At 42.7% G+C, this 24,901-nt stretch overlaps 1 protein-coding gene across 1 annotated transcript in view; it reads right to left on the bottom strand.

Annotated features, from left to right (window-relative positions):
• KCNH5 (potassium voltage-gated channel subfamily H member 5) overlaps window positions 1-24,901 on the bottom strand; it is a 146,547-nt gene that overhangs the window by 103,154 nt on the left and 18,492 nt on the right. Inside the window, exons 4-6 of the mRNA XM_056492958.1 lie at window positions 21,457-21,585; window positions 7,194-7,309; window positions 2,204-2,596 (exon numbers count right to left, since the gene is read on the bottom strand). Of these exons, the coding sequence (XP_056348933.1) occupies window positions 2,204-2,596; window positions 7,194-7,309; window positions 21,457-21,585 (638 nt within the window). The remainder of the gene's footprint in view (window positions 1-2,203; window positions 2,597-7,193; window positions 7,310-21,456; window positions 21,586-24,901) is intronic.

Genomic DNA, 24,901 nt, shown 5'->3' with positions numbered 1-24,901 from the left:
GGGTCAAGACAGAGAGCTAAACCCTAGCAGAATCAAGAACTAAAAGAATTCTTCTCCTACTTGCCTTAAGAAGGAAACACCCACTTTCTAACAAGAAACATTGCTTTTAATCAGAGTATCTCTCCCAAATGAAGATTATGGATTTACTTATTCTTTACCTATCAACAGTGTTTGTACACCCTGCTGCTGGGGGTTAAGTTAAATCCCAGACAAGAAGCACCAGTTCAAATTAAGGTTAGAAATCAAATGAAGATAAAGAGCATTAATAACTGCAACCACCCAGAACACACCAACCAGCTCGAAAGACTTAAGTGTCACAAAAGACATATCACAAAAAAAAAAAAAAAAAATTAAAAAAAAAAAAATCTCCCCTGCAGGACAGGGAAAAGAGAAAATGCAGACCCAGGGAGGAATGGCTGACTGTTTACAAACTTGCTCTCAAAATCAATTCTTTTCAGACACTAGGGAAAGCTGGAGTTGGAGGAGATGGAAATCACATAAATATAAACCAGTACCTGCTGGAGGCTCCAGAGCCACAACACAGCACTTCATGACAAGGGAATCTCACTGTTGGCTCCTTTATTAAAAAGGAGTTAATGTTTCATTTGTTTGAAAGTAAATGACAGCAGCTCCCGGATCACTGGAGTTCATGGTACCTTGCTACTGTTATTACATTTTGATTAAAGTTTGTCACTTTAGGAGTTTTTCAATTATAATGTGCTGTGTCAAGATTCTCTTCCCTGTCACAAATATTGCAGATGGTTTGTTCCCCGTGTTTATGTTAGAGAAAGAGGTTAACCTCACCCTTTAAATCTGTCCTTCTTGGGCATGGAAATTTTCTGTTTGTTTTACATATTCGAGGACAAAAAGCTGGAGATAATACTGCAATTTTTATAAAAATCAGGTTCCTCTGAGTCTGAAATTGGTTATCTTAAAAAGATATATTATATCTACAACCTTGATAATATTAATATCACTTTCTTACACAGCCTAACTGTGCAAACTGGTTTCAGATGGGCAGCCCTCATAGGATCTTGAGTTTAAGCTGCAAGTCTTATCACTTCTGCCAAATTTGCTAAAAATAAAATGGAACAATGTCAAAAGATGCTTCTCAGCACACAGAGGCAGGGATGGAATTTTAAAGGAGTTCTACAAAATCAAAGCCTGTGTTAAAAAAAAAAAAAAAGAATGTAGGTTTTATATAGCGAGGATATCTAAGTGCAGAATTGAGAATTAAAAAACAAACAAACAAACAACCCCACTAAATGGTGTTCTAAGAAAAACCTGTTAAAATGCTCAAAAATGAACAGAGGTTTTTCCATCTGTTTATGGCCCTGAAGATAAAAAGCTCTAGAGAAAAATTAAAACAAGTCCTAAAGCCATTACAGTTCCATTTTAATAATGAATTTCTGTACACTGACTCGTGCATGCATTAGTTGTTGCAGCTATTGCTTGTTTTGGCCACAAGCTTGGCTGCATAAATGTTAACACACTCAGCAGTTAAAAAGCTTTAATTCAGCATCCATCTATGATATTTATGTTTTTTCTCCTCAAAGTCTCTCAAATTTTAGCTGTAGTTGAAGAATTGTACCAAAAAATGGAAATTATTCTCCCTCTGAATCAAATATTTAAAAAGAGAAGGGAAGAAGGGGAAAGGGAAAGGGAAAGGGAAAGGGAAAGGGAAAGGGAAAGGGAAAGGGAAAGGGAAAGGGAAAGGGAAAGGGAAAGGGAAAGGGAAAGGGAAAGGGAAAGGAAAGGAATTACAGCCTGGTTCAAAAGGTAGTCCTAGAGTAGGATTTAAAAAACTGTTTATTCAGAGCCATTCCCTACTTTCATATAAGTGGCAAATTTGTCACCAGCTTCAGCCAGAGCAAACACAGAACAGTAATCAAGGCTGCAATGGGTTAGAAGTGCCCAAAAATTGAGCTGAAAAGGAAGGGTGTGGCAGGGGACATCCCACTTTGACAGGGACTTGCACCAACTCTCTTGGCTGACATTCAAGCCATTCTAAAACCCCTGTCATTAAACAAACATCCACACGTGGAACCCTAAGACACCTCTCTACCAACACAGGAGTGTCTGGTTGGGAAATCCCAGCAGCTCAAGGCCACCCCCCTGGATTTGCACATGAGCTGCCTCACTGGGAACCAGCTTCTAAATTAATCCTAAATTAAAATAATCCTTTTGAGAGAGAATACCTCACCTCATCCACGTTCTCAAAGGCGTTGATGATGTCATATGGCAAACAGGACAGGAGATCAATCACAAACCAGGTCTTCAGGTAGTTCATCCGAATGAGCTTGGGGTCTGAGATAACCTCCCCCCCAGGGCCAACAAAGGTGGTGTGAAAGTTCAAAACAATGTCAACCAGGAAGATAACATCCACCACGCTGTCCAGCACGAGCCAGGCAATGTTGTTCTGCTTTGTCTTGAAGGACACGTTGTATGGAACCATGATTGCTGTGTAGAAGGTGAGAATCAAGATGACCCAGTCCCAGGTGGTCTTAAAAGCACAGTAGTGGAGTATGATGTGTGGTGGAGTCTTTGGAGCTTCTTGCTTGTACTGAGGGAGAATATCAGATCCCAGCTGGAGAACCTGTAGGAGGCAGAGGGGCAAATGTTATTGTTTTTACTGAATAGGATCCAGTGAGGGGTCTTGGAGATTTCTGTGAGGAGCAGCAGAACTGGGATTGTGCTTGTTGGACATTGTAAGGCAATGCACAGTTTCTAAATAATCTGATTTATATAGGATATGTGGAGGTAGCTATCACTCAATGAATGGGAGCAGCACAGCACCTGAGGATATTCCTGTAAAAAGGAATGTCTTTGCAGATGGACTGAGGGGAAACCATGCCAACAGCAAGGGAAGAGAGGCTCCAGAAAGAGATTTTGGGTACTGCCACACAGTTTATGCTTTGCAGTGATGAACACAGAATCACAGAATGGTTTAGGATGGGAGACCTAAAAAATTACCTATCTCCAGCCCTCCTGCCATGGACATGGAATCTTCCATTAGATTAGGTTGCTCCAAGCCCTGTACAGCCTGGCCTTGAACATTTTCAGGGATGGGGCAGCCACAGCTTCTCTGCCAACCTGTTCAGTGCCTCACCACCCTCAGAGTAAGGAATTCCTTCCTAACACATAATCTAAACATGAACACTCATTCAGATTTGTAATAGTTGCAAGACTTGTTCTTTGTGCCCGACCTCTTTTTCAAATCACTGCTGAGCCAGAGCAACACCCTACCAAAGGTGAGACAGACCCCAGCCTTGCTGGCCAGCCTCTGAAAATGAGGCAGCATGTGCATAACTTCTGTCCAAAACCCTGCCAGTATCACAGTATCACACTTCCTTCGTGTTTTCTTCAAAAAGTTGCTGCTCCCACAAGCTCGATATCACTAGTGGATTCTCTTTTATTTCTTGTAATTACTTATCTTTTTTTTTTTTTTTTTTTTTTTTTTTTGCATAGTACTATAATCTCCTGCATGCTCACTGTTGTAAAACTGTGGAACTGGAAACACTGCAAAAACCAAGCCAAATTCACTTAAGGCATTCCCAGCTAATCTAATTACCTCTTATCTCAGTCCAACACAAGAAACAAAGGCACAAAGGAACTCACACGAGGCAATCTATTGCACTGACAACTGAAAGATCCATTTGAGGATCCATCTGGGGATCTGAAATCTGTATGGGATAAAATAAATAATTACAGCAACTCTAAAACTCATTTCAGCACTGCACCTGCCCTGTACTGGGGCTGATGCACCATATTTCCAGGGACAGTTGGATTGAAAGCAGCAGCCTCAGATGTGTAAAATCCATCAAACACAGGATGGTTCCTCAGTGGAGAGGAGTGCATGGCTCTGAATAAACTGTAGAGAAACTAAGAATATGAACTCAAGCACCACAGATAGGGATTATCCATTAATTCTCTGCACTCTTGTGTTTTAGATGTTTTTAAGAGGAAGCTGTTAGTAGGATCAGACAGTAAGAGACTGGCTCTGCTGAAAATCTGTTCTCCAGGAATCTCCAAGGGACACCAACAGCAGCTTCCCTCATTCTGTCATGGGGATGTGCTTCCCAAGGTGTCAAATCTGGCCAATCTCAGGCTGAAGGGATGCAAACCTGCTTCTGCCTAGCTGGTCCCACCCTCCCTGAGGTCATATTTAAAAATCATGACCTGCAAGGAAAGTCAGCTGAGCTGACACTACAAAAAACTAACTTGTTACATTAATTAGCCATTTGTTTTCTATAGTCAGGGTGAATTGCACAGGGTAATGCCAGGGCCAGAAAAGCACTGGACCCACTAAATGGCAGCAGTGGGAGAGCAGCAGGGACTCTTTGCCTCCTGTCACAGCAGCTCCAGTGCCACACAGAGCCCTCTGGTGAGACCTATAAAAACATCAAACTCCAGGTGTCCCTCCCCCAGTGCCCAGGACAGACTCACTATCAGCCCTTCCATACTCCTACAACCACTGGAGCACACTGAACTTGCTGGGGATTTCCCTGGAATTAAAGCAGTGATCAACACAATCATTTTCTCACAGCAGCCTTGTGAAAATTTCTTTCAAAGCAAAAATTTTCACCTGCACTTAACACAGCATTTTGGCTTTGCCTAGTAATTTGGTTGTTATCTCCAGTTATCTCTTTGGACACATCAGTGTCCAACACTTGCTGATAAATCAGCACTGGGACTTCTTTCCCTGGTTTCCTCAGGCCTGTTTGTTCCCTGCATTGTTCACTGGGGCAGGAGCTGGAAACATCCTCCTAGAGCTGGAAAAATAAGCTACTAAGGGCTCAAGCAGAATGCCATTAACATATGCTTGATAGTTCCCTGTGCCTCTGGTGGTGGAGTGCTTGGGAGCTCCCACGGTACTGGAAAAGCATAATTATTATTCTTAACATAATCTCATGCTGAGTTTGACATGGTGAGTGGGTGGCAAGTGGCTGTGGAGACCACTGAACTATAATGATTATTTCTTTCATGCTGCATGGATTTTTAATTTTAAATCACCAAAGAATACACAATATCTTGTTAGTCAGCTGCATTTACCAGACTGTCTGAATTATTCCTGTGTACAGCTAATAAAAATGAGTGATAACTGTGGAGTCTGATAAGGTGAGCAGCACATTCTGCAAGGGATGTGCTATGAAGATAATGCTCCTCCTCAGATACTGAAATATGGAAAATGGGGTCTGTACAGGCATGGTGAACCTCCCCTCAGCCTGCCTTCCTCAGCACTTTGCCTCCAAAGCACTTTCCAGCCATAAACTACTTGTAAAAGAGGAGATTGCACACTCTGCAGGGAACAATTCCTGAGCACAACCTCATCCCACCTACCTGAGGTTTTGCTGCTGCCTGATCTAAATCTCCCTTGCTGTAACCTAAATTTCCCTCGCTGTAACCTAATGCCATTTCTTTTTCCTCCAGCTATAGTGGTGAACTATTTCCTCCCCCATTCTATGCAGCTGCTTTGGACTCTTTTGAACATTTTTACCACATTCTTCTCCAGTCTTCTCCAGACTAAACCAAGGATGGACATAACAGGATTTACAGGACATTATGAAACCTCATGAATTTGAAAAGCATGAGGTGTCAGTAATCCAGCATTTATCTGAGCTGTTGGTATGGGATCATTGAAGGGAAAACACCACACTGCCAACACCTGAAAACTGTGGATTTCCATTCCGATAATTTGAGTTTTTTATTATCAAAGTTCACTAAAACCAGAAAGGTAATGAAAACAGAACACCAAAAAAGCAAACATTTAAAGAACTATCAGCTCTACAGGATAAGTTCTCTGGTTCATTGGCTGTCTTTTTCAGTAGCTCGTATATTTTGACCCTGTATTTTTGACCCATTTATTTTTCATTACTAGTGGACATGAAGATGAAAGCAGTACCTCTATTTCATAAGGTAACCTGAAGGTATTCACTTGTTGCACCACTTGCACCGTTAAGGAAACATTTGCCGCCTGCCAAAGAGTTCATTTCATCAGTTCTGAAGATAAAAGTGATGAGAGGAGGATTGTGGGGATGGCTTTGCAAGAAAGTCAAGATCAGGGTATGTATTCAGTCCACGGGGACCCAGGCAGGGATGCTGTCTTGGGTTGCAATACAGGATGTGACCAGAAATGTGAATTCTGTCACCATCTGTTGAAACCAGGTGGGGCAGTGACCCTGATCTCCTGGCACATATTATCTGCTAATGGGCCATCTTTAAACCAGCTGGGGCAATCATCTTTATCTTTTTCACAGCCCATCCTCCCTCCAGGAAGATATCATCTGCTGCTGGGCAATTCAGTCCCACTGTGTGACTGATAAAATTCCATCATCCCACTGGGAGATGCTCCACCCAGGGGGAGGAGCCAATCCTTTCCTACCTAGATAAAAACTGAGATTTGGAACATCAGAGCAGCCTTTTCCACTGGATTCCAGAGGAAAGCCAGACCTTTCCACATCATCCCTGAACCTTCAGAGGAAAACTGCAACTTCTACAGGAGCTGAATCACATCTGCCCCTGCAGGAGGATGCAGCCACCATTGAATGGGACTGTGCCAACACCCTGACTGACTGATGGGTATCAGCTTGGATTCTGACTCTGGCAGGGTTTTGGGATTGTTCTTTTTAATACTGTATTTCTATTTTAATTTTCCTAGTAAAGAACTTTTATTCCTAATTCCCATATCTTTGCCTGAGAGCCCCTTCATTTCAAAATTATAATAATTTGGAGGGAGGGGGTTTACATTCTCCATTTCAAAGAGAAGCTCTGCCTTTATTGGCAGACACCTGTCCTTCAAACCAGGACAGATGCTTCCAAAGAGGTTTCTCAAACAATCCCATTTTCCTGGGAGGGGGACTCAAGGACATCAATCCTGGTTCCATGTCACTGTGAGACAACAGAGCAGCACACTGTGCACCCCAAATTAAGGAACATCCAGGAATCTGAGGACTGTGTGCACAGAAATAGAGTCATTTCAATAAAAGTGCCCTACAGAGAGTGCTTTTATGACCTTCCCTAAAGACATGGGCTTGCCACGTGGTGCTGCTTTAGGACGAGCAGAGGCGAGGCTGAAAGAATCAGAGTCGGGAAATATTTTCCTCTGAGAATACCCTTTAGCAATGGGAATTAGGGCGGGTTTTCTTCTCCCCCCTGCCCTGGGAAGGGAGCAGGCTGGCGTGCAGCCCCCTTACCTCGGCCAGGCGGGAGTGCTTGTGCACCACCTCAGCCTTGTTCATGGGCGTCAGCTGCTGCAGCACGCTCCGGCTGTTGGTCAGCGCCCGCGTCAGCCGCGCAAACTTGGTCCAGCCTGCGGGAACAGAAGGGAGAACGTCACAAATACCCTCAGAACTGCTCAGGCCTCATCCAGTGCTGGTAAATCTCCTTGCTGCTCAACGATGTTCACTCTCAGACCTGAATGGTTTCTCTAAATTGCTGCACAGAGCAGCTGCAGGCTCCGGGTTTAAAGAGGGAAGATACTGCTCCTTCAAGGCAGCTCAGGTAAATGTGAAAGGAATCAAAACATTCTTTCTTCTGCCTTCTGGAGACATTGTGTTGGGGGATGACATCCTGTTTTCAGCCTTCTGGGGACATACTCTGCTGCTGAAATCTAATTCTAAGCCACTGAAGTTCTTGCAAAGGCTTTCCAAGTCTGCAAACCCTGCTGAAGGAAAATCCTTTCCAGCTACAGAAAGGCTCCTGCTGATTCAGGACCACTGGAGAAACCCCAGAAGTCTGATCCTTAAGTCTTTACTGGTTTTTGCCCCAACTAAACATCAGGGACAAAAATAAACTAGAAGAAAAAAAAAAAAATTAAAAATACTACACTGGCAGCAATGCTTCAAACCATAAAAAAAAAAAAATCATTAAGCATTTAAAGTCAAATTAAGAACTTGATTAAGAAATACATTTAGCTATTATACTAATGATAAACAGCTGCTTTAATTGTAGCCTGGGACCCACACACTGAGCTGCCCCTGAGGAACATTTTCCTGCAAGGAGCAGTTTGTTACTGACAGCAGCACCAGCCCAGGAACATGTCAGCAAGTCATTCCTGCTGGAAAAACAGCCCAGTGTTTGTGATGGTGTGGATGCATCAGTGGGTGGGGAGATGGGTGCAGCAAAGAAAACACCAGGATTTTCAGCAGTGGAGAACCTCAGTACTGAGCAGGTAATTTGAAAATCCAACAATCTTTAGGAAGGAAACATATTGCCAAGGACACAGAAGGAGATGCTGAACATTCAGTTTAGCTAGATATAATGTAATTTTTTTTTACCAGAGAGTTGTAGATAAAATATCAAACAAGTTACACAGGGGAAAGGGGTTCAGGAGAAGGTTTATTTTCATTTAATTTGAATGCTGAGTAGGTGAAAATTAGGGAAAATAATTACATCTGGAAAAGGAAACATAGCATTTCTGCATTAGAATCATCACAGAATCACAGAATGGTTTGGGTTGGAAGGGAACTTAAAGATCATCTCATTCCAACCTTCTGGACACCTTCCACCAGCCCAGGTGGCCCCAAGCCCCATCCAACCTGGCCCTGGACCCTCCCAGGGATGGGGCAGCCACAGCTTCTCTGGGAACCCTGTGCCAGTGCAGAGCTTATTTTTAAATGCCTTTTGCTGATAGAAGTCAGGGACTTGGAATGTTAAGGGGAAGCCCTAAGGGAGACTAAATAACCAGCAGGGACCAGAAAAGACAGTAAAACATCAAGAAAAAAAAAATTATGTACAAACTTGGCTTTGCCATTTACCACATACATATCTCATTCACACAAATGTAAATCCATTGTTCATCATTTAACAGTCAGAACAGCTTAAAATATCCTGACATGCCACCAGCACTGCACAAACATTTGTGTCTGGCTATTTATACATGACCTCAAAAATGCACATAAAAAATTCACTGGGAAAAGGTAAAAAATAGAAGCATTTTATTAACTTTTCAAATGTAAACTTTAAATGTGAGCTGTGGATATGTCTCATGCTCCTGGAGCTTACAGAGATATTCAATTAGGAATATGCACTTTCTCTATTAAACAAGGTCAAGACTGACTACAGTGATCTATGAACTAATAATTTCTAGAAAAAAAATCCTTGCACTTTTCCTTCTCCTAATTGTCTATAAACTGCAGGAAGGAGACAGCTTTAAGACAGAAGTCAGAGCTGCTTTTTATTTTTCTAAACCAGCAATTTCAAAGACCAAGTGAACCTGGTAACAGCACTGTGACAGCTCTGCCCCAGCATTTCTAGTAATTGCTGGAGGCCAGGTGCATTGCACCCAGCTGATTTATTTTGGGTCACTGCAAACACACAGCAAGAACCAGGGGAAAAGAGCAGGAAGGTGTTCACCCACTTCCAGACCTGGGCACACTCTGTACCCAGTCATGGCTTTTTTCCCCTGGAAAAATATTTCCCTGTGGTCCATAAGGAAAAATATGGGCCAGTCCCAAATTTTTGTTTGGTCATCCTGCCCCACAGCTGATATGAGAGTGAAGGAAAAGTGTTCAGCAGAAACAGAAGCACCAGAGACAAACTGCTGGTACAGCCCCAGTCCCTGTCACTGTCACTCCTCAGAGCTGCCAGCTACTCCAGCTCCTGGCAGACACATGAAGATGTCCAGCAAGGAGAGTGAAAAGCCCTGTACCTGAGGAGGTACAACCCCTGCACATGCTGGGAAGTGGTTTGGCAGAAAATGGTTTGGGGATTCCCAGAGCTGCACATATCCTTGGTGGGAATCCTTGGAGGAATGAGACAGAACTGACAGCCTGATCCCTCCCATCTCCTCCTCACTGGTTCCTGCAGTGCTGTGTCCAGCTAGAGGAGGGTTTGGAGGGGATCAGAGGCTGGCAATGACAGGAGATGGCTTCATGTACTCTCTGGAAATCCTCTGTCATGGTATTTGCAGGCTGAGAGATCCCACTCCTAAAAATACAGGGTTTAAAATGCCTGTCTTATAAAAGCAGAAGTGGTAAGAAATCCCTTGTCACTGTTTTAGGTAAGGAAAGCATCTGTCCTGCATTAACCACAAATGCAGAATTCTTGGGGAATCTAGGGAAGATGGAGCAGTAAGCTGCTCACCAGACAACAGCAATCCTTTTGCTGTAAAAATCAAAAGAAAGAAAAAACTATGAGTTTTTTCCAAATCCTTCTTTACCTCCATGTGAGGTCATCAATGTCATGTGAAAGAAAAAAGCCAGACATTTTAGCATTCAAGGTTACCACTCTGCTCATCTGCTCTGACCTCTTCTTTTCACAGACAAATCATTTCATCGTGTCCTTTCTCCACCAAGACCAAAGCTTTGCTTTGCACCAGAGCAGACCCACAAAACCCTTCCAGCCTCGTTTAGACACTTCACATTTTCACATTTCTTTAGCCCTGTGAAGCCCATGATTCTGGACAAAGGAAGTATAGAATACACTAGCATGGCTTTTTTCTCCAATTCAGCACCAAGTCCAGCAATATTTTACCTGCTCCAATCCATCCATCTGCAATACTGTGAAAAAACTACCAGGCTCTTTTGTTTCCTATTTACAACCCAAGAGAATGAAAAACACAGCAACAGCAAGATGCTGGGTTATGAGTGGGAAGGTGAAAATGTATACAGGCTGCCTTGTGTCTGAAATAATCTGCACAGGGTACATTTCTCTCTTTCCTGACCTTGTTGTAGACTAGACAAGTTCAGAATTATATTTAAAACCAATGTGTATGTTTAAATAGACCAGGGAAAATTTGCATAGCTGCCTACTGCTGTCAATATTTCTTCAAACAACTCTCTCCTTTCTGTTCCTCTATAGGCAGACACTTGAAAAGAATGGTAATTTTATCCCAAGTATTAGTGACCGCCTGTCCTCACAGATATTTTCAGTCTGGAAGGAGCAAAGGAGATGCACAAATAGCAGGTGCAAGAGGGGCAAAACCAAAAATGTACCCGTGAGGAAATGCAAGTTTTGATGGTCTCTTCAGCTGAGCTGGATTGCAGCTTTCTTCCACAGCACTGCCTGGAAAAGAGCACCCTGGACTTGTACCAGTGCACTCAGATTCCTGGGGGAAAAAAGCATCATCATCATCAAATCCCACACCAATCAGGCCAGCAGCTGCTTCTTACAAACAGTTAAACTGGGTGTTCCACACAAAGATGTGAACCACCTCAAATGGAAAATTCTGGAATAGCATGTAAATAAAATTATTGTTTCCCCTGGTTCTCTTTAATTACTTTCTTTTCCACAGACAAAATAAGAAGCATTTGTTCCCCTGCTTTAAAAAAGACCCTCATGATCTGCATTCATTCTCAGGATCTAAAACAATGATCTCTCAAACAGGAACCTAGCCAAATATTTGCCTGCTTCTGTTCATTATTCAAAGTAAAATTCCTGCATTCTCAGTAAACTGGAGGTTAACAGTTACCAGAACAGGACATGGAGAAGGAAATCATGCTGACAGACATGGGCTAAACAAGCCTCTGCCTTGGCCCAGCTGAAATGCTGCCCTTCCAATCAGGCAACTTCCTTTTCTCTCCATGCATTTTAGACACAATTGAATATTTTACACTTACTATTCCCCATATCTCTTGCCCTAAACAAGTCTGCCAATTTAACAGCCCTCTGACTGTAGTTCTAACTGAGACAGATGATTTTGTGATGTCCTTCACACAACAACTGAGCCAGAGGTTTCTCTGAAAAGAAATAAAAACAGGAATACCAAATTAATTTTTAAAGGTATTTTTCTATATTATATATTCTTTTAATATACTTTTTATATATATTCTATATATTATTTCTGTATTTTTCTTAGATGCTGTGGCACTGGTTGAAGCTGCTGATGCTGTGACAGGATGCCTGGGGCAGTGCAGGAGCACGGGCAGGAGGTAGGCAATAGTCAGGATGCTCAAAGAATGAGCTCCTCAGAGGAGGAAAAGCTTTTGAGAAGGGTCTGAGGAGCTCATGTAGCCACTCAGTGTGTATGAATGTACAGATTCATCACCACTACAGAAACTACATGGTGCCTCAGGGGGAAATGGTATTTCAAGGTTAGAACTCAATCCTTTTGTCCTTCCTCCACCAGAAAGTCCAAACTATCCCACCCACCCCAGCACATGCCTGCCCATCAGCTGCTCCTCAACAAGAGCAGTATTATTCCCACACACCTTGCTCCCTGAGGTCCCAGTTCCATCATTCTCTTTCCCCCTGGACACTGGGATGGGCACAGCTCTGTGGCAGCTGCTCTCCCCAAACCTCCCCCTACTGCTTTCTCTGTGTGCAGAATCCTTTCCAGACTCGTTTAGGGACTCCACATTTGCACATTCTGCACCCTTGCAGTGCCACAGGGATCTCTCTCTGCCCTTCTGGTCACCAGCCTGCTTCCCAAAACCACCCCCCTGCAGGGGGATGCAGCACACCAACGCCCCAGCCACCTCCAGCACTCCTCCTCATCTTGCTGCCTTCCCTGGGCAGGCAGAAACCACAGCCAGGTCCAGGATGCTGCTGCAGTGTATGGCAGAGCACAAAAAGAACCAGAGCAAAATCTGTCCAAAGAAAGTGCAGCAAGAGAGGCTTCCCCAAGCAGAAGTGATGCTGGAATGGATGAGACAGAATCACTGAATCGTTTAGGCTGGAAAAGACATCTCAGACTCTTTCCTAGAGGTTATGTGGAGGCAAAGCCTTGGAATCAGAAGGATTTCCAAGCTCACAAAGCTCACAAACAGAAAATATTTTCAAATATAACTAAATGCAAGTGATAAAACCTTTAGAACTCTCACAGTAATTTAATTAGGAGTTGAAATTTTGCAGTGTCTCTGACTGGGTCTGTGTACAGCTCCAAATGCAAATCTAACCACCCAGCTAGCAGCACCACTGAAGAAAATATATTTAATTCCTAACAATATTATGTTATTTCAAAGCTAAATTCATACATCAGAGTTTATGAGTTTAAAATCCCAAGGTGAAATGTTAATATCCTTTATGGTGCACTTGTTCTGAAAAACTTAGACATGACTGGTTCCCCCTAATAAAGCATCAGTGTAGCTCTACTGGGTTGCAATTAACCTTTTTGTCAGGGTTTGTCTGGTCTTAAATAATGGTGACTTTTAGATTGTATAACAGGGAACTAACCCCTACCTTAGACTGCAGGGAATGCACTTGAGTGGATAATTATATTTTGTGTGAAAAAAAAAAAAAAAAAAATTGCAGGGAACAAATCCAGCAGTGCTTGTGTTGATTCCTGCCTGCAGGAACACAGGGAACAGATCCCAACTATGGAAAGGTTGTTCTGATCTCATTGTGAAGCACAAAACAGTTAATATCCAGAATGCTTAAATGATATATAATTTATGGCTTACCCACAAGAGCAAAGAGCTAGCACTGCTCAGAGTTAGAAGTGTGGAATTCAATTGGCAGCATGGATCATCTTTTGGCATAAATAATTAGCATGTAAAAATCCCAACTATTCTAGACTTTGCAGCAGTAAAATCATGACAATAGCTGGCTGTTTGCTCTTTACTGCAGGCAAAGTATGTCTGAAAGAGTTCACTGTCTCTTTGAAAATCTTAGTAATCCCTGTATTGAGTTTATAGAAAGAGAGAGGAATAAACAGGATTCCTGAATAAACACATTAATAGTCAAACAATGGTCAATCATTCCTATGGTGCAGTAAAAATATTTCTGGACTTAAGACTTTATTAAAATTAAATTCAAAATATTGGGATAAATTTCCTGAATTGAAACTCTGTCTGATAATGCACTGCACTCCTGGGATGATTTTTACATCCAATTCCCTTCTTGCTCAGTGTTGTCTTCCCAGTTACCATCCACCCACTGCAACTGCTGGGGAGCTCAGTATGGATGAAGAACTAATGGGTAATCTTGGGTATATAATTTTACCTCTCTGAGCTTCAGTTTCTCCTCCTTAAAATGAAGATAATGCTAATTACCTAATTTGCAAGCCACTTGGAGATCTACTGATAAGAAGAGCTAGGATTTATATAACTCTAGACTACACTAGGCATACATTTTTAAATTACAATATATTTTTTAATTCTCAAATAGCCTTAAATGTACAGTGCCCAACTTCATACATTTCACTTTTTTTAAGGCTAAACTTTATACACAAACACAGGGCCATTGGGGAGTTACTTCCCGTAAGTGAATAAAAACAGGTGCAAATTTTGGGAAGAAGGGGAAAAAAAAGAAAATACTAATTACTGTAAGTATCAGTTAGCTGGCTTTCAGGAATTGGTCAGAGAGCAAAGTGCTCATCCCATCACATCACCTCATCCTGGTTCTGCATTTGCATCACCCCAGAGACACAAGAGTGGCCAAAGCCTCTTGCAAAGCAATTTTCACCAAATTGACCCTTGTGTGACACTCTCAACCAGATATTGAGACCACACAGTTCAGTAAATTACAGGTTAAATAGGTGAAGAACTTGTTAATTGGCAAATATCAAACAAGGAGCAGTGCAAAATAGTAAAAATTTATAGCTGGGAGCCTTCTGGACACCAGTGGGCAGTTATCCTATTTAGTGCTTGTCTCCAGGGTTTGAGAGTCTTTAGAAAATGACTGAAAGAAGTGTCAAATAACAGGAGGGTTAAAGGAGTGCTAAACAGCACTGAGGACAGTCAAACAGGATGATGTGCTTGATAACTGGGCACCTAAAACATGTTTTAAATGGATTGCAACTCCAGCAAGGGAGGGAGAAATGTCCCAAGCAAAGAACAGCTCTGAAAAGGGTCCAAAATTGTTGGCAGATGAGCAATTCAGCATGAAATTGGCCTTGGCAAAAAGTCACCTGCTCCTTGGATACACAACAGTAACAACTGGGCTTGGAGGCTGAGCAATGGGCAATAATGAGGGATTAGCTGGAAACCCACCCAGCCACAATAATTGCTGCAGAAACTCACTGGGGACCTGGGAGGCTGAAATCCAGGCCAGCACAGCTCCATCCCAATGCTGCCAACGAGCTGAGTAAAGGGCAGCTAAAACATCCTTGTATCTGCCATCACCAGGCCTCCAAATTCAGTCTAGACAGAGGTTTAAGGAGCTGAACTCATTTACTTTATCAAATGAAGGTGCAGTGATGGGCTGATTTTATGTGTAAATGCCTTAGTGGGACTTTCTTAATACTGTGGGAAAAAAAAGACATAAGAAGATGCCACTGCAAGAAGCTGAAGCCTGGCTAATTTGACACTTCTTTAATGCCAAAAGTGTAATGGAGAAGCACAAAAAATATTAAGTAATGCAGTGGATGCTCAGCCTCCTCTAAATCAATACTGGATGCCTCCCTGGAGGGGCTGATTTAGTTACACACAAGTTCATGGGTTCAGCAGAGGAGCAACTCAGTGAAGTGGAATGCCCTGTGTTACACAGATCAGACTTTTAAACCCCACTACATTTATACTTATTATTTTAGATTTGGCTAATGATGAGTGCTCAGTTTTCTACACACAAAGTGTATCCATCTACAAACAGCTGCTGCTTCAAAGACCAGCTTCCAGTTTAATTCAATCTCTCACAGGGCTAGATTTGATTTCAATGGGATTTCATTTTCATTGCACATTAAACTTCCAGAAATTTGCAGACAGTTACTGTGCATTGATGGGTTTCTGATAGAGCACACAAAGGGCTCCAAAGACTGTATCAGATTCAGAAAAAAATACTTAATTTCTGTGAAAGAAACTAAACAGCCCTGGATATGGAAATTCCCTTTTCTTCATCATAGTGGGTCTCCAGCAGCCGTAAAGCAAAAAAGGCTGCAGAGGGGGAAGGGAGAGTGAAAATAAGGACTTGGAGCATCACTCCTGAGAATGAGGAAACAACTCTCTCTGTGACTGTTCAGCCTGTGCAGTGTCTGCAGAAATGCCAGCAGCACATCACTGAAGACATAACAGGGACGAACAACAGGGATGCTTGCCCTGCAGGAACAGGAAAAAAGCAATTCTGGAAGGTCTTCCAGGTTACTGGCAAGCTGTGCCTATCCCAAATGGATGGTTTAAAATATCACCTAAACCAGCATTTTATCTAAATATTATCTAACTACCTAAATAATTATACTAATACTAGATAATACTAATATTATCTGACTACCTAAATACCAAAAGAAACCATCTCTCAGCATCATTGCACTGAGTTGTCTGCTCTTGGTGCTGAAAAGCCACCTGGTGTCCTGGCAAATGCAATTTTTGTCATTCTTACCCCCTACCAAAGTCCCTTCTCTCAGCCCAGGAGTCCCTGGATGCTGCACTCTAGATCCAGGGGAGAATGGAGAAATGATCTCCTTGCTGCTTGGAAAAGAGTGAAACTGCAGATCACAGCAAAAGGAAGCAGCATGAGAGCAAGTGGGTCTCTATTGTGACCCTTGTTATTACAGCCACAGAAAAGTGCAATAAAAACATGCTAAGGATATCCAAATTGTCACCTATTAAATTACTGTGATGGATTACTGTCAAGGTGATGCACTCAACAGGGTACACTGTGCTTCAGCTAAAGGTAGAAACATCATTTTCATGCTCAGATCCCTCCACCCACTTCCTCTATTATCACCAGGATTGATACCCCCTCGAGGAAAAAAAGGTTCCCATGTGCAACTAGTTATATATGCTTAATAATTTGCACCTATTAAAGATAAAAAAGGATCAGAATTATAGGCTTAGCAAGGATTAGCAAGCCATAAGCGTGTATTTCTGCAACTACTACACTTTTTATAGCCCTGTCACACTCTGAGATAGAGTTGTATCATTATATAGAGTTATATAACCATAAAGAGTTATATCACTGGAAGCATTACAGCATTGTCCTAGACAGACTTGATTATCAGAGTCTGGCTCTCCCAACTGGAGGAAAAGAAAGAAAAAAAAAGGAAATTCAGGGTCCTGCTGTGCCATTTCTGATCCCATCTGTTAACAGCACTCTGTCCTGAGTTGTAGGGGGCTCATTAACACAACTTTGCATCCTGATGCAACATCCCATCATTATTCACTAGAACTTCCCCATCACTGCAGATGTGGCAAGCCTGATATTTCACTCCACAGAGACTCCAGATAACCAGTGAGAATCCTAGCCAAAAGAAATTTCTAAGTTTACATTGAGGCCACATTTTTTTCTTCACTGATGATAATAAAGGGAATAAAACCATTGCATCACTAGGTGAAACTCCACTATTAACCAAAAATGATCTTCTTTTTTTTTTTTTTCTTTCTATACCTAAACTTTCTGTTCAATAGAATCTACAGCACTCCTGGCTTCAAATGATGTTAACATTTTAAGTGGCCCCATTCACCCTTCTAATAGTTAGGGCCCAGAAAAATGGCTTCATTTTGTCCCTAACAAATAAACAGAAGATTATTACCACTGTGTGTCTTTGGAGAAATTGAAAGTCTTCAGATGTTTTTAAAAGGCCACTGGGTAAAGACAGAATAAAAGCTCAGCAAGCTGATAAAGGCATCTGACTGTGACCCAACAATGGTACAAATATTAACAAAAAAGAAGATTCTTTGGGTTTTACTGGCTTAAAGAAAATACATAATAGGATCTTTCACATGGACACCTGGGGATCTGGCCCTCTGCCACCACAGGTGGGACCTGCTGCTTGCCACTGAATCCACATCAGACCAACATCCCTATTAGCAGAGAGGAGCAGGAGAAGGAAAGGAGAGACCAGACAAAGCACAGCTCCTTAACCAGAAAATAAAGCACTAGCCCAGTGACCACCAAGTGCAGCCATTGCCTCCTGCCTCTCCATGAATTCTCACACCTCTTCTTCCACACTGCCCCCATCAGCCACTGGCTCAGGAGCTGGCACCATAAATCACAAACCAAACCAATGGAGGGTGTTCCCTCCATGCCCCAGACTCCACAGCTGCTGCTGGCACCTTCACCCAGGAGGGAACAGTCAAACAGGAGGCTGATCCTTCCTGCCATCATCATTTCTGCTGCTTCTGCTGGAGTTGCTGGGGGGTTTGACACTTTTGACTGGTTGGAGACTTTTTAAAGTAATTTTCCATTTACAAGGAATGGCTTTACAGCACTTTTTGGTCACTGTTACATTGCCATACATCACAAGTCTCCCACGCATCACCCAGCAGTAATAGATTGGAGCACAAGGAATGAGAAAACAAGTCAGTCCAATCTTAGTGTCTACTGCCTGTACCCTCTCAGAAAACAAGGGCTTTGATCTCTGTCACTGTATTTTATGAGAGGAAGGTGGCTTTTAAATATCCCTTTTCTCCAGTCTTGCTTACAGTCCAGTAAGTTTCAACAGCTTTCTGGTCTGCAGCAAATTCACAGGAAAAATTTTCATTACTTTTACTCCCTCTGGCAAGAAAAGCTCCCTCCTCCTCCCTTCCTCCTCCTCCTCCTCCTCTCAGCATTAACAGAGCAAGTGATGAGCACACAGGTAAGCAGAGACACACACACCATCTGTCACAGCATCCCAGACCTCTCTGATTCCCTCTGCTTGCACGGGGCTTGTCCCTGTGAAGTCAGCTGCACTTTCTGCACTGAAAAAACACATTTTTAAACCCACATCAGGAAAGAAAAAAAATCCCACCTCACTTTGGCAATGTGCTTTGTAGAGAGACAACTGTTTCATTTGTCTGTCCTGTTTTCACACACCCAACAAGCTGCTCGACACTTTTGGGCAGATCTGCATCCTCAGCACCCTCCCTGTCCCCCAAACCTGCTGTTCCCTGGAAAAGTCTCCACGAGGTGCCAACCCCACTGCAAGCAGATCTGGCCAGCCCCACCAGGTATTTCCAGGAGTGGGGAGACACAGACACTCTGCAGTGTGGATACAACCAGTGCCATGATTTAAATACTTCACAGGGTGTGATATACTGAGGCTCCACAACAAAGCAACACACCTTTGAACAGTGCAGAGCATTTTGGTATGGAGAGATTATTGCATAATGGCATCAATATTTTATTCCTGCTGAATTTTTTATCTCAGATTTACTGCTCCCATAAGTAACACACAGTAACTCATCTGCACCATAGTTACTTATGTATTATGTATTGCATGGTCCTGGCAGAATTTCTTAAGGAATATCCTTCTTTTAAAAATGAAATAAAATATATAGCTCTTTCAATGGCAAATCCCAGCACTCAACAGAAGTATTTTATTGAAACCCCTTTCCCCAAGACTTTAAAAAATTCTCCACTAAATTTTAACATACATGTTTACCAATCTCATAACTCAAAAAGAAAGTGGACTGGCAGCTTTCTAAGCACATTGTAATGTTATCTGCAGAGACAATGAATTATGTATCTCTCATAGCACCATGTCTGACACAGAAAATCTATGATCCCAGTGCCATGGGATCCCAGAGACCCACACAGGGCAGTGCAACAGTGCTGTTTTCCCACCCCTGTAGTAAAGTGCTGCAAATATTTGAATGTTTTCCTCATATCAAGGATGGAAAAGACAAGCTTTAATTTATACAAAAGCAGAAGAAAAATCGGGTCAGTGGTTTGTAATGATGAGGTTTGTTGGAGGCACAGATCAATGCTCTAATCAAAGCATCCTGAGCAGATCCTTAAGGCTCCAATTCTATGTTTTAAAGGCACTTGGGAAATGTGGCTGCACTGCCTGTGTGATGTTCTGTGTGAGTTTTGGGGATTTTAGAGCATGACTTTGACAGAATTAAGGGCTCTTTAGACATAGAGCCTCTCTGGATGCTGAGGGCAATGTTTTGTGATATCCATCATTAATACCTGGCATTTTAACTAATGGTGCCCTTCAGTGCAAGCAGCACACAAGCCATGCATTTCACTGCTCCTGCTCTTTCCCATAGGAACATACATTCCTGCTCTGGATGCCCCATGGGCTCTGCTCCTCCTCAGCCACAAGATGGGGAAGGGAAGAGCTCAGCCCCTGGAGCACATCCCTGCCTCCCCAGGGAAGGCAGCAGAGTTTGAATCTCCCAGGCTGAGGATCCAAAGGAGGCAACATTCATCATTTCTGCATTTGAGAGCCACTTTCAGTATGTTTCCTCTGTCCTGCTGCAGCCCAGCACTTCTCAGTGCAACTCAGTCCTGGGGGAAGTGGGGCAGAGCTGGGAGAAAGGGGAGATTTGGGAGCTGGTTCCATGTGAGATACATCTTGGTTCCCCCAGAAAGCATCAAACAGGAAACCTTACAAGAGGATTCTTGCAAAGACTTTTTCCTTGATGAGCTCACACTATGTATTACATACACTGCAGCAAGGAGACAGTCCCATGCCTTCAGATACCTATAAAGCCCTTCCAATTAACTGGCATTTACCCTAAAAAATCTCAGATTATTTCCAGGCAGAAGAATTCCACATTATGGAGCTGAAAGTGAAATAAAGAACATTTGCAGGTTGCTAGCTAAATTGTAGAGGCAATAACATTTATGATGGCTGAGAAGGTATTCCTATATGAGGATCTTATAATTTTATGGATAATACTCTCTAGACAAAAAAAAAAAAAATGTCATATTTAGTGCTAGCTCAGAGGGGAGCCTTTCATTTTAAGTCTGCCTTTATAAACTGACTTTTCAGTTATCCAAACACTTGTAATAAGTGCTGTCTAGATATCAAGAAATTACTTCAAACACTTTTTGCATTCAAATGACAGCAACTTCACCCTAAAGAAGATGGCTTAGAGCACACCAGCTCCAAGTGAGATATCAAGCCTTCTTCAAGCATGAAGGGAAAAACACAGTAAAGAATTAATCATCAGGATGCAACTTCCAAGAGACATGGATCATGTCCTGCTTTCTGCAAGCGTGCACTGATTCACCCAGAGCAATACACATGTAAACCTGACACAAGACACATGTTTTGTAACTAAAGCAGAGGATGATGCTGCCAGATCCCCTGTACCTTTCCCCACCAATTTCTCCTGCAGGGCTGCAGGCCTGGCCATGAGCTGTTCAGTGACAAGAGCACTCCTACAAAATCCTGCCCTGCAGCTGATAAGTAACAAGCACAATGCCCACTGCCATGCAGTCATCGCTCCTGAGCAGCAATAAATGACTCAGGCAGGCTGTTTCTTTCACATTTCACCTCCAAGAGGGAGAATGGGAAGAAATATCAGCATCTCATGACAAGGAGATGGAATTATTTTTTTCCTGAAAAGATGACACCTGTCCCATAACAGAAATATCTCCCAAAACAGCACAGCATTTAAACAACTCCAAACTGTAATTTTTAGAAAGTGCCACCTGCAGCAATGAAGAAGTGAATTACAAAGAAAAAAGAAGGCTTGTGGCTCTAGAAAAACATTTGTAGGGAATTTCCACTCATGGTGATTTATCCTTTTTTTTTTTTTTTTTTTTTTTTTTAAATAATTTAGGAGAGTGGCATTGAAACTCTGAGAGGTCACAAAACATTTCCTCAGTTCAAGACAAGATCACAGACATGACATGTCCCTGTGACAGGTCTGAGCTCAAGCATTTACTTTTATCCTTCACAAAAATAATAATGGATTTCATGTTTACCTTTTGTTGAATCATCTTCGATTGGTTGTTTGAATAAAGTGATATCCTTAAAAGTGCACAAGAACAAAACCACTTTTTCATGCTCATTTCTTATAGGTGCAATTTGCATGTAGAACCAAACTGGGGTTCCTGCAGCAGAGAAAAAAAGTGATATTGGAATGAGGTGTAGCACAAACTACCCCAACCCATAACATTTACACATTATTAAAACACACATGTAGTTTAGGTCTGTATCTCAATATTTCTGCATCTTCCAGAGTTTTTAGTCTTACTTCCTCCAAGGAAAACAATATATTCCCATTTTTACAGTTTCATTAATCTAACCAGATGATGAACAGAGACAGTAAGCTATATAAAAATTCATTCTGAAATAAAATACATTGTTCTTCCCTTCTTGCTTTTGTTTTTTTCCCAGCATGTTGCACAAACTTAGGTCTGAAAGGTAGAAAAGTGAGAAAAAAAAACAGGTGGATGGCATCTTTGATTCCCTCTTTACACAACATGGAGACAGCAAATCCAAAAAATTATGGACTATATGTGAAGTGCTCCAAATTTTATATGACCACATTATTTAAGAGGAGCTGAGTTGGAATCTCAGTGTCCTATCAGGACAAATCAGATTTCATTTTTTTTTTTTTTTTTTTTTGTGTTTCAGGTCACACCTCCACCTCCTCACTGCCCTGCCCAGTGCAGCATTCTCTCAGCACAGTTATCTCGACTTAACTTCTGAAATGAAACCAAGTGTTTTTCAAAAACCAGCCCCAAGGTCAGCTTGGCTTTTGGTAAACCCCCTGTTTGCAGAGGGCTCCTGCAGGTGCTCAGGAGCTGAAGCAGGTCTCCCAGGCTGGCACACACGTGGCAGTGCCCTACAGAAATGCAGGTGTGCTCCACAAGGGCTGAAATCCCAGAACACTGGAGCAATTTCCTTAGAAAGTCCCTGTTCCCCTGCAGGGCTGTGAATGTCAGATGTTCTCCATCCAGCAAAGCTCCGTGTCCCTCCCTCCCAAACGAGCTCCCTGCACCATCCCTGCCTGCACAGCCAGCTGATTACCTGTGATTTGATGGATTTCAGCCAGCTGACAGCATGGCTTTTCTGCTGAGCTGCCTGAGAGCTGACACACTGCACAAGCCCCTTGCCCACTGATATCCCACACTGGGATGGGCACGCTGCCCCCCCAAATCCCCTCTGATGCACCAGGTCTGGGAGCTGTGCCAGGAACTGCAGCACAGACCCCAGAGGGCAGAGAAAACCATTTAGGCTAGGACTACTGTGGGGAAGGTTAAAACCCACAAGGATTTATTGAAATTCATCTGGGATTAAACCAGTAACTCACTACCAGTAAACTGGAGAAGTGGGAGAGGTGTGGGACTGCTTTTTGTGATAATTCCAAAGCCATTATGCTGATTCCTTGATTATCTTAATTCCCAGTTGCTAACCCAAGACAAAAGACTTTTTGTAACTACTGAAACAGAGTGCTGCAGCTTTCTGGAGAAGTAACTTGCACTTACACCTGGGAATCCATTTGAGATCCCTCTGAGATGAAAGCAAGCAGGCAAAACACCCTGTGCAAGGGTGCTGACTAAAAGCAAAAACAGAGGCAAAGTGGCTGCTGCTGTAGAAGCAGCAAAATAAGAAAAAGCTGATAAAGAGGTTCCCTGAATATTTCTATATAGATACACACAGAGAGGCATGCATATACATATATACGTATATACATACATATATACATATATACACATTTACATATATACATATATACACATTTACATATTTACACATTTACACATTTACACATTTACATATTTACATATTTACATATATATGTGTGTGTATATGCAGGCATGCCTAATGTGGTTGGTGAATAGTTGTGTGGGCAGAAGTAAGGAGTATGTAATAAGGGAATGCAGCAAAGCAGAAGAAAGTTGTAGCAAGCTTTCAAGTCTTGAAGCTGGAAAGTGCAAGCTGGGTTAGAACACCAAGGGGAGCATGAAGGGAGCAGTCAAGCAGATGCTGCCAGAGAGCATCAGCCTTTAAAGATCATCTCTAACACAGTAGAGAAGGATGGGAAAACAACCTGAAAACCTCAAAATCTCCCTCTGCCAGAAGCAAAATGGGTAAAGGGAAAAAAAATCCAAACAACCCACATTGTGCCACTTATCAAAAATACCCAGCACACCTGGACCTGCAGTTTGAAAATGTGGGTGGGAGGGTGCTCTGAAGGCACTGCAAGCCTCATGTAGGTGATAAGCACAAGCCCTTCCACAGAGTAACCACCCACACTCTGCAGAACTACATTCATACCAACAGGTAACCAATCTTTATTTCCTTCTCTGCTCCAGTTTTCAGCCTGGAGGATAAGCAGTCTGAAAGGACCATCTTCCACAAGGCTCAGAAGCAAAGCCTGAGCACTCCAGCTGCTGAGCTGGAGCTAAAGGTGAGCCTGTTAGCACTAGTGAGAGGTTGGGGGTCTGGGTTTTGGGTGACAGAGAGGAAAACTGACAGCAGATGTTATGGATGGGAAGTGACTCAAGCCCAGAGAGGAATGCTGAGTAATTTTCCATAAAGTCTGTCACTAATTCTGCATAATTTATTGAAAGTGTAGGCTTGGAGATCTGGGCAAAGGTGAAGATTTTATTAAGGCAACTGCAGCTCAATAAATCTCTGCAGCATCATCAAGCTCCAGCAGACACAACCCAAAGGAAAAATACCTGCCTTGTGACAGGAAAGTCACCAAGAGAGGACTTTTCCCTCTTTATACATAAATAAAATAGAAAGGAATTTAATTCAGGACCATTCTAGAGCAAGAGCTGCTCCAGCATTTACTAAGAGAAGCCAGGGATTGGGGAGAGCAGAGGGTCTCTGGGATCCACTTTGGAAATCACATGGACACAGGGCATGGCAGTGCTGGGCACCACCAGCAAAGATACCCAACATGAGACTGTCCCAGGAAATTCCCCTGATGTCAGGGGGCATCCAGGTGACCTGCCCAGGAAACGGGAAGAGAAGCTGAAAATCTGTAGAACAGGCACATCTGTATGCTTAGGAAGCAAAAAAAGGTCATTTGGAGGGCTCCCCAAATGTGTCTGGGCACCTGCAGGAACAGCTGCACTTCAGAGCTGCTCTGCCCTCTCTCTTTAATTAACATGTTCCTCAAATGCCTTGATGCAGGCAGAACTGGAGAACTCTGCAGGCATTTCCTATTTTAGTGCCCACACAGGAAGATTTAGTCTAAAAAGGGAAAACAGAGGTAAAGCAGAAGAGGAGGTGTCCAGGATGCTCCCTTCAATGTCATGGAAGGTTTGGGTGAGTCTGCAGTGAAATGGGGCAGTCAGGCACAGGGAGCTCTTTCCTAAGGCACAGCATTCCCTTCCCTCAGCCACAGCAAGCAGGGAAAAGCTCTGGAAATCCCAAACCAGCACCAAAGCCCAGCCAGGGGAAGCATGG

This window comes from Oenanthe melanoleuca, chromosome 5 (genome assembly GCF_029582105.1).
Source record: "Oenanthe melanoleuca isolate GR-GAL-2019-014 chromosome 5, OMel1.0, whole genome shotgun sequence".
Lineage (NCBI taxonomy): Eukaryota > Metazoa > Chordata > Aves > Passeriformes > Muscicapidae > Oenanthe > Oenanthe melanoleuca.
Note: the sequence above shows the minus strand (reverse complement) of the source record. Positions and strands in the feature narration are given on the sequence as shown.